The sequence below is a fragment of the Melitaea cinxia genome, chromosome 6 (assembly GCF_905220565.1).
Source record: "Melitaea cinxia chromosome 6, ilMelCinx1.1, whole genome shotgun sequence".
In the NCBI taxonomy this organism is placed as follows: domain Eukaryota; kingdom Metazoa; phylum Arthropoda; class Insecta; order Lepidoptera; family Nymphalidae; genus Melitaea; species Melitaea cinxia.
In genome coordinates, this window is record NC_059399.1 from 6,367,903 (window position 1) to 6,380,651 (window position 12,749).

At 32.2% G+C, this 12,749-nt stretch overlaps 1 protein-coding gene across 1 annotated transcript; it reads right to left on the bottom strand.

The window, feature by feature from the left end:
• Positions 1-216: 216 nt before the first annotated feature.
• LOC123654520 lies at positions 217-10,817 on the bottom strand. The gene is made up of 9 exons (XM_045590420.1): positions 10,759-10,817; positions 10,493-10,627; positions 10,036-10,202; positions 9,311-9,364; positions 5,685-5,894; positions 1,276-1,360; positions 968-1,102; positions 520-686; positions 217-306 (listed from the first exon to the last, which is right to left on the bottom strand). Exons 1-9 carry the CDS (start codon positions 10,768-10,770, stop codon positions 246-248), a joined length of 1,026 nt encoding a protein of 341 aa, XP_045446376.1. The 5' UTR covers positions 10,771-10,817; the 3' UTR covers positions 217-245.
• Between the last annotated feature and the right edge of the window lie 1,932 nt (positions 10,818-12,749).

Consider the following 12,749-nt stretch of genomic DNA (forward strand, 5'->3'; position numbering starts at 1 on the left):
TATAATATGTATATTGCAAATGTTTTGCCTTGAATGAAACAATATATCTTTCTAGGTGAGTTTTAAGATTATAGTTCGTAAGCATAACTTTTAGATGTTAAAGGAAATAGGATAAAAAAGACAACATTTTTAAAATCATCTGCTTTTACTAATACAAAAAAAAAAATCACGTATTAACAATACACCCGATGAATGATGATGCTTGATGCAAGATGCTTGAACAACAATGTGCGGCTAACAAATACTCAATAATAGTAATGTTTAGGAGCGACGTGATGCACGTTGTATTTGACATCAGCGTGGAATCTGTAACAGAATAAGAAATTAAATTAGTGGTTCAGTAGATTATTGAAATATTTTTACACTTTTATGTTTTTCTATATATTAGTTTGATATTTTATGCCTTTCTTTTAAAGAGATTAAATGCAATCAATTTTTTTTAATATTTTATTTAAGTTCTAGTGTTGTTGGTTAATTTATTAAAGATATAGTGTAATAAACTAATTAATAGTTATGTACCCGGTATGCCCGTCGCCATGGTAGTGCACTTGTCTTTCGTTGCCGTCGGGCTGGTGGAGACCGTAGTAGCCCTTTACGACATCACCGTCGCGACTCTCGTGCTGAGACTTAATGTCGCCGGTGTGATGGTCTTCTACTTTGTAGTCAAATTGATATTTAGGGTGGGCCTGCAATTTATATCAGGTATTTTTTATAAGCTGTGGCTCGGTTGTGGCCATATTGGGACTACATAAAAATATAATTACTTTTATTAAGTAAATAAAATTGTATATGCGTTTACTGGCTATTTATAATTATTCAAATATATTAATTTATGACCGTCACAGCTTTACTCGGAGTTGGTAGTAGATATTATTTCACTATGGTCTTGTATGGGGCGATATTTAACATTAAATGTCATTTCAATATAACCGGCTTCTTTAAATTTTATAATATTTGTAATACTTACATAGTAGTCATGATCATGACCATATCCATGTCCATAACCATAATCGTGGCGAGAGATGTGTTGAGAAGAGTATGCAGGAGCATGGTGGTAATCATACGCGACTACGGCGGCGACAAGGGCGGCTAAACAAAGCACCTGTAGAAGAAGTATTGAAAACTAGATAGTATTTTTTATGATTTCATGAAACTATTAGATTATCCGTTGTAAGTGTATGCGGTTATATTTAAGAATAAACACGTATTGAAAAAAAATTAACCATATTTAATCACACTTTTTACACATTTTAATTCATTATTCTAGAATTTTACCTTGGAGTACATTTTGGATTGATTATTTTCCGTTGAGGGTACAAAGTCAAGCAGTGAACTGATACGTTTTAGTTTTGAATCAAGCCTTTTATACATAATATTAGGGTATTTATTCAAGGTAATAACGATTGCATTGTTGTTTGTAGTAAAAATATTTATCGCATACATACTCGGTACAACATACTTTGCAATAATTTCGTAAAAGCTACAAACATCGACTATTAAATTGTTGGTATTAGATTCGCTGCATGGCTGAAATTAATTTTGTATGACATTGTAACATTCAATTACGCACACGGGGTCTTCACGACTCCAGTTGGTCTTTAGTGGTTGATATTTTGTTGTCTATTTACACTAGGAACTTGAAAGACTGTTAAATAAAAAAAACTTGTTAGCTTCTGTGGCGTCCGCGCAGTGGAAGTTAATAGACATTGTGTACGGTAGTACCAGAGGTTTATGTGTCTCCGCGCGACTACTACTAGTACTAGTGTAGTTAAAAATTAGTTCGGTATTTTTTTGTATTTTATGGTTTTGGTAAAACTGTTTATAACTATATGTAAGCAGTTACATACTAATTAGATTAGATATAGTACGTTTATTTCAAATTTTCATATGTCTGTTAGATGTCTTCTATAAAATAGGTCTGCAAACGAGTTGGGGCTTTATCTTATATATAAAAATGAATCGTAAAATGTGTTCGTAAGCGTATAACTCAACAATTTACTAATTTAATTAAATTGACTAATTTTACCAATTCTTTTTTTAAAATGTTCGTTGAAGTTCAAGCATCCTTGGACTTTAACGAACATTTTAAATACGTAAGTTATTAAATTATTACATTTATCTTATTCGCAGACCGCATTTTAATTTAATTTATATACAGTAAAAATGGTATTAACTAGCTATTTCACATTACCTATTATATTGTTGCGGGGGCGTTAACAATGGAAAATTCCCGTTTTTAAACTATCGACTCCAAATTTTAATTTGGTACGAATCTCCTATATGTGATGTAGAAATGATCGATGAGCGGATTTTAGGATAACTCATGCCCAATAAGGATTACGGGGGTGGGCGTTAACAATGAAAATTTTAAATGTATGTACATAACTCCGAAACTACTGAACCAATTTTTATCAAATTTTTTAAGTATCTGTAATTTGGTCCAACTTGGGAGATAGGGTAGTTTTTATCTTAATTGGACCCGATGGGTGGCGCTGCTATTGTATGTAATTCCGAAACTACTGAACCAATTTTTATCATATTTTGTACGCATCTATAATTTTGTCCAACTTGGAAGATAGGGTAGTTTTTATCTCAATCGGACTTGGTAGGTGGCGCTGATATCAGTATGTAACTCCGAAACTACTGAACAACTTTTTATCAAATTTTGTAAGCATCTGTAATTTTGTCTGACTTGGAAGATATGGTAGTTTTTATCTCAATTGCACTTGGTAGGTGGCACTGCTATCGGTATGTAGGCTATCAAATTTGGTAGCTGTTTTCCGGGCAGGACAACGTCTGCCGGGTCCGCTAGTATATTATAAGTAGATTTGAAAAGGATAGGACAAGGGGAGAATGGCAAAATGTGACGTTTGCACTAAGTATATTAATTTTTAGTTTTGTTTCATTTCTTAACAGTTCTCATGCTATTTTGATAACGATAAAATTTCTTGTTTTGAGTTTATAGGCACGTTTTCTTTTTTGAGTTTATAGGCAGGAAGGTAGGTGTAAGTAATATTTATAACAGTTGTTAATAAAAGTATGACAGCCTAACGAAGGAAGGAAGGGATCCAAAACGGTAAAATTCAGCACGAGAAAAAAAATTTGACCATAAGCTCTATGCTTGCGTTATTACTTTATATTTTGATATAATTTTATTCTTCTATGACGATATATAATATAATTTGCTATACAAAACAAATTGTAGTCTGAAAAAGGTTCCACTTATGGTGAAGTTCCATGCCCTACAACACCAACAGTAGCTTTATATAACAAAGCGACGAGGATGTCACATGTGCTGTAAAATTATTGAATACTTTGAAACCAAGACTCGTCTATATAGAGGCGTGATTATTAGCGTGTTTTGATATGTAGAATCAATTGTGGTTAACAGACTTATGAAGAATACTAGGATTAAAAAATATATTAGACGATATAGTAATAGATTTTCCGTAAAGAATTTAACCTTTTTTGGTTCGCATGTGACTATGAAATTCTTTTACGAAAATCTTTCAAGAGTTTTATTCGTTCAGTGTTGTTTCACTTACCGCGTTGCCGAGGCATGATAAAGTGTTATCAGAAACGGGTGTAATCTCTGTTCAGAATTATTACTATATCTTTACTAAGTATGTATTAGGTTGATTCTCACAATACAATTTAAAAATAAATAACAAAACATACAAAAAACCGTTTATTCGTTAAAATAGAATCATATAATGTAAAAAGAATACATTTTAGTTGTTATATTTTAGAAATTTATTTATTTTCTAACTCTGTGAACTGAACAATAACTTTTTTTTTTAAATTCCACGCCGATGAAGTCGCGGGCACAGCTATTATATTAATAATATTTCTAGTTCAATATTTGATATTATAATATCTATACAATTGCATTTTGTGGAAGAATAGAAAATAATTTATAATCCTATATTTCATCTTTCATAACACAATATGTGAAGTTGATAATGATGATTTTTTTTATAGTTTGACAAATTTATCCCCACACTCGACCTTTTAATCTAAATCTCATGCTTTAGTAAAATGTCAGAATGTTGACTTTGAGTAGAACTTCGGATTAAGGTAGCGCATACTCAGTTTTATCCCATGCGTTCAATTTGTAGGTATTGTTGTTTTTACTAAACTGAATCTAATTCGTATGACTTCGACTTTTTCGAATTCTTGCCACATTCCTATAACAGAAAGCATCAATTTTCAAGGGGTTAATACTTCGACAAAAATCCAATGTCAACTTCTACAATGCATAGAATCCAACACTACGGCCGTGAATGGTCGACACTAACAAAATTGTTACAAAATGTATCGGGTATGCGCTTAATATTTTAACTTCTAGCGTTAATGAAATAATTGTTACCTTGGTTAGACACATCGTTACGGGTATAAAAGACTGGATTCAAAATTAAAACGTATCAGTCGTCAGTTTAACTTTGAACCCTCAACTAAAAATAAACAAACCAAAATGTACTCCAAGGTATATGAGACATTATTTTTATTTTATTAAAAAAAAATATAAAAGAAACGTGAATCAAAGCAGTTATTTTTAAACAATCCTCGATAAAAACAAATTTTAATATTTGGGCAATATAGTCACTGCTGATTTGAATGATGATGACGTAATTGAGAGGGAACGTAGGGCGCTGGCGGTGAGACGCAATATGCTCGCACGTAGGCTAGCTCGTGGTACTATATGGGTGTCAAACATACCCTATTTTGGGCTTTTTGTCAGTCTTTTTTCTCAGGTGGCCTGTGGGTGAGCTACACGGGTCGAGCCTACAGCGCACTACGTGTGCAGTATAATAATGCCTTCAGAATTCTGTTGCGGGTACCGCGCTTTAGCAGCGTCTTAGGGATGTTCGCGGACGCGCGGGTTTATGGATTTTACACAATGCATAAAAAAGCATCTTCTCTGCTGCGGCGCATGAGGGCCAACAAGAACAGCATTCTAAGGGACAATCACGGCCAAATAAAACTATTCTTTCATTTTATTTAATTATAATCTTATTTACAATAACTAATATAGTTTATAAGTAAATATTGTTACTAACACACTAATACACTATGGATGTACAGTTTGAAATAAACTACATTTATTATTATTATAAAATTAATTTTCAATACTTATTCTACAGGTGCTTTGCTTAGCCGCCCTTGTCGCCGCTGTAGCCGCGTATGACTACCACCATGGTCCCGCGTACTCATCTCAACACATCTCTCGGCACGATTATGGTTATGGACATGGATACGGTCATGACCATGACTACTATGTAAGTGATTACTTTAAAGGTTAATATAACATCTTAGCGAAAGAAAATCCACTAACGACCCCGAGTAAAGCTGTGACGATCATCTTATCGTTACAAAGATGAATATTTACTTTTAAAAAAATAATTTATGATATTGTTCTAGGTGGCACTAATTGTCACCTCTCTGTGTACACTTCCCTACCGCTTTAATTACGCTGTGTCCTATATGCCCAAAGGTTGTCTGGAAGAGGTCGCTATTCTAGCGATAAGACCGCCTTTGCACACTGTTTTTTTATTGTGTTGATTGTTGTTGTGTACAATAAAGAGTATCTATCTATCTATATATTTGATTAATCACAAACAACCATTATGCATGTATAACATTTTATTTAAGTCGTAATTATTTTTGATATAGTCCCAAATTACGAGCCACAGCTTATAAATAATAATGCCAATTGCAGGCCCACCCCAAATATCAGTTTGACTACAAAGTAGAAGACCATCACACCGGCGACATCAAGTCTCAGCACGAGAGTCGCGACGGTGATGTCGTAAAGGGCTACTACGCTCTCCACCAGCCCGACGGCAACGAAAGACAAGTGCACTACCATGGCGACGGGCATACCGGGTACATAACTATTAATTAGTTTATTACACTATATCTTTTAATATAACCATCAACACTAGAATCTGTTTTAGTGTGAAATCGTCTGATTTAATTTTAAAGTTTGATTTTATTTTGCCTGTTTATAGGAAAGGTATAAAATATCAGAATAATTTAAACAAAAACATTCAAAGTGTAAACATATTTATTTCTACAGTCTACTTAATCGAAACAGTTTCAGTAGGCTAGTGAATAAAAAGTAATGATCACATTTTTGTATAATCAAGTGTAGCATAAGGAAAAAGGTTTTTTAAAAAAATACTAGGTATCTCAATTTATTAGTAGTAGTTTAAAGAAAATTAAGTTTTATGTTTGTAGAAGACAAATTTTACTAAATAGAAAAGTAAATTTAAAAAATTTAATTACGAATTATTGTTTTTTACAACAATAATACTCAGTAGGTGTGACAATGGTAATAACGTATATAATAAAATAAACCTTTTTACTAATAGGACATTATTTTAGCATTTGTTTATATATAATCATGTACCATCGCGTAAGTTTTATAATACCTAAACAATTTCTTCTTGTCTTACAGATTCCACGCTGATGTCAAATACAACGTGCATCATAAATATTACCATCACTGAGTATTTGTTAGCCACACTTTGTCGTTCAAGCATCTTGGGTGTATTGTTAATATTGTTAATTTGATATGTTTTATATGATTAAAAGCAGATTATTTTAAAAAACTGTCTTATTCCCTGTACCTCAAAAAAAAAAAAAAAAAACGAACTCGCTTATACTCGTAAATAAGAATCAGCTAAAAACTCGTTTCTAAAAAGGGAAATCACGGGTACGGTGTTAGGAGGTATCGGTATCTCAGAGACGTAAGTACAACTATACATGCTGAGTTCTAAAGAATGTCACATCAACAAAACCGTTTTAATTCTCTTGTGTCTGTGGTACATCACTTCAGTATATCGTCTATATTTGCTAAGTGTCTTTTAACCCATATTTTCCATTTTCCAATTATATTTCGAAAACAAATTGCACTCATTTTTATTTTTGTATAATAACTAACCATTTACAAACAAAGTTCTAATACAGTTCTAAGGTATTCGAAAGCGATCAAAAGCAACGACCGAAACATAACGATCGTTTTTTGACAAAATTTAGTTCATCCAGCGTTGATATGATTAGTTTATAAATATCCACTACTAAGAGAACTGCATTTGACAATTCAAAGAGTCCAGGACCAGGAACAAAATAACGCAACGTTCGTATAGTCTGCAGACTAAAAATATATACACGATTATCCTGATAAGCACGCAAAAAGACAATTTTCCTTCAATTTTCAACGCAACTCTCTATCTATCAAAAGGGTGAACTCTCTGCCTATTAAAATGGGTTAAACTTGAGATTGAATTGTACCATCTGATCTCAATATTTTTCTGTTATTATTCCTACATTATGTAATATAATAATAAAATAAGAAAAGAAAATCAATTATTTTGTATGAAAAAAGTGCTACACGTAGCGGAAGCATTAACTAAAAATTTAAATGGCCGCAAACAATGCAAAGCAATTATGTAGTTTTATTTCTATGTCTCCTTATTTAACATTGTAAATTAGCTTAGTCTATTAATGTCTATTTTAATATTTAATCTTTTGGTTTAATGTAAATATATAAAAAAATTGGTAATGTTTAATTTTTACTTCTGACAAAGTACGCCTCAATCTTTTATGAACAATAAACTCACCTCGATTAAACAAATAAATACGTTACTCATCACAAGTATTTATTTTTAAACAAAATTGTTTTACGTCATTTGATATCAAGTAATATTTAAGAATATATCATACTTTTAAAATAACTCTGCAACGAGATAATCATCACAAAAAAACCGAAAAGGTGGTTTTATTGGATTATACCATCCAGACATACGAATTCCTACGAATCAAAAATTGTTCAGCAAAAAGATAATTTTATGAAGATAAATTTTGCCCTTTATAGAATTTAATTTGGTCGCATAATTTAGGAGATAGTGTAAAATCAAATGAAACGACACCCTTGTTTAAGTCTCCAGAGTTGCACTATGGCTTAAAAATATTTGAGGACGTTTTTCCTGAAATTACCGTTGCTGAAACTGATTTTCTAAAAATACTAGACTAAGAAACTTGTCCAGCGACAACTAAAAAATTAATTAAAATAAAAAACTTTTTAAAAAAATATTTTTTTTAATGCTCTAAAATAGTAAAAGTAACTTTTACTTTAAAACTTTAACTATCAACATATAAAAGAAAGAAGATGTAGTGACAAAAATTGAGAAAGATATGCTCAGATGATTTGGCCATGTCGAGAGAATGAGTGAAGAACGATTGACGAAAAAAGTGTATAAGGCGAGTGTGAATGGAAGAGTTGGAAGGGGTAGACCTAGACGGACGTCCCGAGACCAAATAAGGGACGTCTTGAAAAAAAGCCAGGTCAAGAGTACCCTAAACCGAAGAGCATGTATGAAGGGAATAATGAAAGTGGACGAAGCGAAAGAAGGTTGTAAGGATCGTAGCAAGTGGAAAGAAGTGGTCTCTGCCTACCCCTACGGGAAAAAGGCGTGATTATATATGTATGTATCAACTTATATTAAGTATGTATCAATTTATATTAAGCTTGTCGCAAGACTTACCTACATACAAAAACAAGTAAATTTAATAAATTAATCTAATTGATTTCAACTTTATAATTTTGAAACTAAGTACGAGTACTTGAATACAAATAAATAAAATTTAGTGTCTGTTTGTACTATTAAATTAACCGCTTTTTACTAAATGCATATGTATTTATACACGGTACATATACCAAAATAACATTTTTACAATTTTTGTCTGTCTATCTGTCTGTTCCAGCTAATCTCTAAAACGGCTGGACCGATTTTGACCCGACTTTCACTGGCATATAGCTGATATAGTTAGAAGTAACTTAAGCTACTTTTATTTTAGAAATTTATTTATTTTATAACTCTGAAAAATTTTACAAAAACATTTTTTTAAATTCTACGCGGACGAAGTCGCGGGCACAGATAGTCTTTAAATAATATTAGTTATCTCATGGTAAGTGAACATTTGTTCTTATGAGAATAAATAATGCTTTAAAACCGAAACCAAAAAGGTGAATTAACACTAGTAACACTTTACCAATCAACCTTTCGAGCCATAATCAAAAAAAATAAAAAAAAATAACCAGATTAATAAGAACATTAGAGATTTCGAAGCGAGTACTAAGCTGATTTCAGCTTTAAGTAAAACTTTAAGAGGTATAAGAAGAGGGGAGAAAAAAAACAATATTTTCAGAATAATTTGCTTTTACTCATATACGACATATCAAATTTTAACAATACACCTAAGATGCCTGGACAACAGTATTTGGCTAACAAGTTTTCAATAATGATAATGTTTATGGGGAGCAATGTGATGCACGTTGTATTTTACATCAGCATGGAATCTGCAAGACAAGAAAAAATTATTAGGTTTTATATATAAAATACGCGATGATACATGAAGATACATAAACAAGCGCTGAAATCATGTGTAATGTATAGTAAATGTATAACATTATTACTTAAATTGTTATTATTTTATTTACTTTTAAGAACAGCAAGATAGCATTTAATTTTCACTTAACTACTACCAATTTACTACAACAATATTAATTAAAAATGATTTCGGTATTTATGTGTTCTTGTAGCAACATGTGACATATAAAAATGCTATCATTACTTCATATAGTAAAATAAACCTGAAACAATCATATTTCCATCAAATAGATTGTTCGTTTTTGTACAGATTAGCTTGATAGTTTATGATCTTCTCATGGAAAGGTAAAATAAAGTTGATTTTTCTACTATTTCAGACACTGAAAAGACACTTTCGAACTATTTCAGACACTGAAAAGAACACACTTACGGCCGTTTTCAACGATCTACTTATCTCTGGTATGCTTACTAGCTATAGGTATGTTTTTAGACAATTGTAGCTTAAGTCAAAATTCTATCTCAAATACACAAATTCAGAGTAAAATAAAGTACCTATTGAAATTGGCCGTAAAATAAATTCTAGTGTTGTTAGTTATATTATTAAAGATATAGTGTAATAAACTAATTAATAGCTATGTACCCAGTGTGTCCGTCGCCATGGTAGTGCACTTGTCTTTCGTTGCCGTCGGGCTGGTGAAGACCGTAGTAGCCCTTTACGACATCACCGTCGCGACTCTCGTGCTGAGACTTGATGTCGCCGGTGTGATGGTCTTCTACTTTGTAGTCAAATTGATATTTGGGGTGGGCCTGCAATTTATATGATTGTTTATATACGGCTCACATTTTGGGAGTGTATCAAAAACAATTACGATGTCAATATTTATATTCGTTTACTGGTTATTTATGATTAATCAAATATATTAGTTTTTGTTAAGTAAACATTCTGCTGTGTTAATGATTAGATGATTATCACAGCTTTACTCGCAGTTAGTAGTATCTATTATTTCACTACGATGTTGTATAAGGCGATATTTAAAATTAAATGTCATTTCAATATAACCCGCTAATTTTAATTTTATAATATTTGTAATACTTACATAGTAGTCATAGTCATGACCATATCCATGTCCATAACCATAATCGTGGCGAGAGATGTGTTGAGAAGAGTATGCAGGAGCATGGTGGTAATCATACGCGACTACAGCGGCGACAAGGGCGGCTAAGCAAAGTACCTGTAGAAGAAGTATTGAAAATTAAATCGTTTTTATCATCTATTCTATGCATATAAATATATGTAAGTATAAGTAACTGCGTTATGTCACGTTTCGTGCACATTTTACAATAATAATAATGGCTAATATACCTTGGAGTACATTTTTGTTTGATAGTTTTGATTTGAGTTTGCTAAATTAAACTGTCGATTGATACGTTTTAATTTTGAATCCAGTCTTTTATACCTGTAACCAAGGTAAAAATTATTTCATTAAAACTAGAACTGAAAATATTAACCGAATACTCGCTACATTTTGTAACAATTTTGTTAAAGTAACGACCATTCATGGCCATATACCTAGTTAGTATTGGATACTATGCATTGTTGAAGTTGAGATTGTTTTTGGTCGAAATATTGACCCCTAGAACATTGATTCTGTTAGCTATAGGTATCAGGGGAAGAAATAGAAAAATTTGAAATCATACGAAATAGATTCGATTATTAATTTATTAGTTAATACGAATAAAACGGTCATTCTCCAATTCGGCGTTCTTTGCCTAATTACCGTGACGTTTTTTATTTTTCACTGATTTGACTTAAACACATTAAAATATGAAACAAATCAAAAATACGAATTCAATAATTATTTTGGCATGTAACAGTTAATTGTGGTTTTCTAGATAATGAGACTTAAAAAATTTATGGGTATGGTAATTAGAAAATTTTTATATTTAATGTAACGGTAATTAGAAAATATGCTGTGTGGTTACGGCAGTAAGAATATAGCCACTCCCTCTCTTCCCGTGAGTATCGTAAGAGGCGACTAAGGGATTACACAGTTCCACTACCACCCTGGAACTTGAAAGTGCAGACCGATGGTGGGATAATCATCCAACTATACTGGTTTTGAAATATACAGGCCGAAGACGGGCAGCAGCGTCTTAGGTGCAACAAAGCCAGCCCTGCGGTCTCCAACCCGCCTGCCCAGCGTGGTGACTATGGGCAAGACAAGACAAGACACATGAGTTCACGCCACGTTTTTCTTGAAATATATTCTCTCTTGCCAGGACAAATGCGACTGATCTCATCTTGCTCTACAAAAATTTGGACGTCTTGTTTGGTTTTCTCTACAGTAGTCCCTATATTATTACTATGTAAATACTTTGGTTCTATTTCTTTATCATGACTTTGCTTTTCTTTTGCTCTTCTTAGCTCTACTGTTTGGTCTCAAATATGACATTTCTTTATGTGTTTTCTATACATGCCTTCTAAATAACAATAAGAGTGAGATTTTTTTACGTATCGGTTTCTCGACAGTTATCTTTGAAGATGGTGAAGTTGGTGAAGTTGGTGTTGAACACAAGGAAGACGCTCGTTCCGTAATATTCACACTTGTATCTTTATTTTCGGTCAAATGCTCATTATTGATTAATAATAAAATAACATACTTTCAGTAGAAGATGATGACAGAGCACTAGATGGACGCGGCGTTGATGTGGTTAAAGAAGGTTTAAAATTTGGTGCCCTTTTCAAGGGAACTAATTCTTTTTCAAAAGAAGTCGACTGCAGAAAAATTTGGTCTTGCTGATTATCTTCTTTTTTTGATTTGGGATTTTCGGGACAATTTTGTACTCTTTTAGTGTACTTTTTAGCGCAGCGAGTATGATAAATCATTGAGATGTGGTGTGACAAAGTTTCAAGAGGATCTGTTATATTGTTATCAAGCACCTCTATATCTAAGGTCACTTCTTCCTCGATTGTTTTCAATTTTCCCTTTTCCTTTTGTCTTTTATAGTAAGCTCTGAAATTTTCTCTACTTCTTTTTTGAGTTTTCTTCCGGCTTTTGGTGACATTTCGCAGATAGGCAGTATTTTTTTTTATTGTACCCTTCTTTCTCCTTTATTTTTTTTGATTGCTAATACAAAAAGGGGCATTTTTAATTCGTTCTCGGCATTGTCGCGCGGCAAGTCTTCTATTTTCTTTAACTTCCTCTTTGGTCTTTTAGGTTTATCTTATAAATTAAATAATTTGATGAATGGTCAGCATATAATATAGACATATTTACGGACAATAATAATAATAATCTACGAAATCCGCGGTAAACAAGTATTACTTTTTCATACAACGGTAATTATAAACAT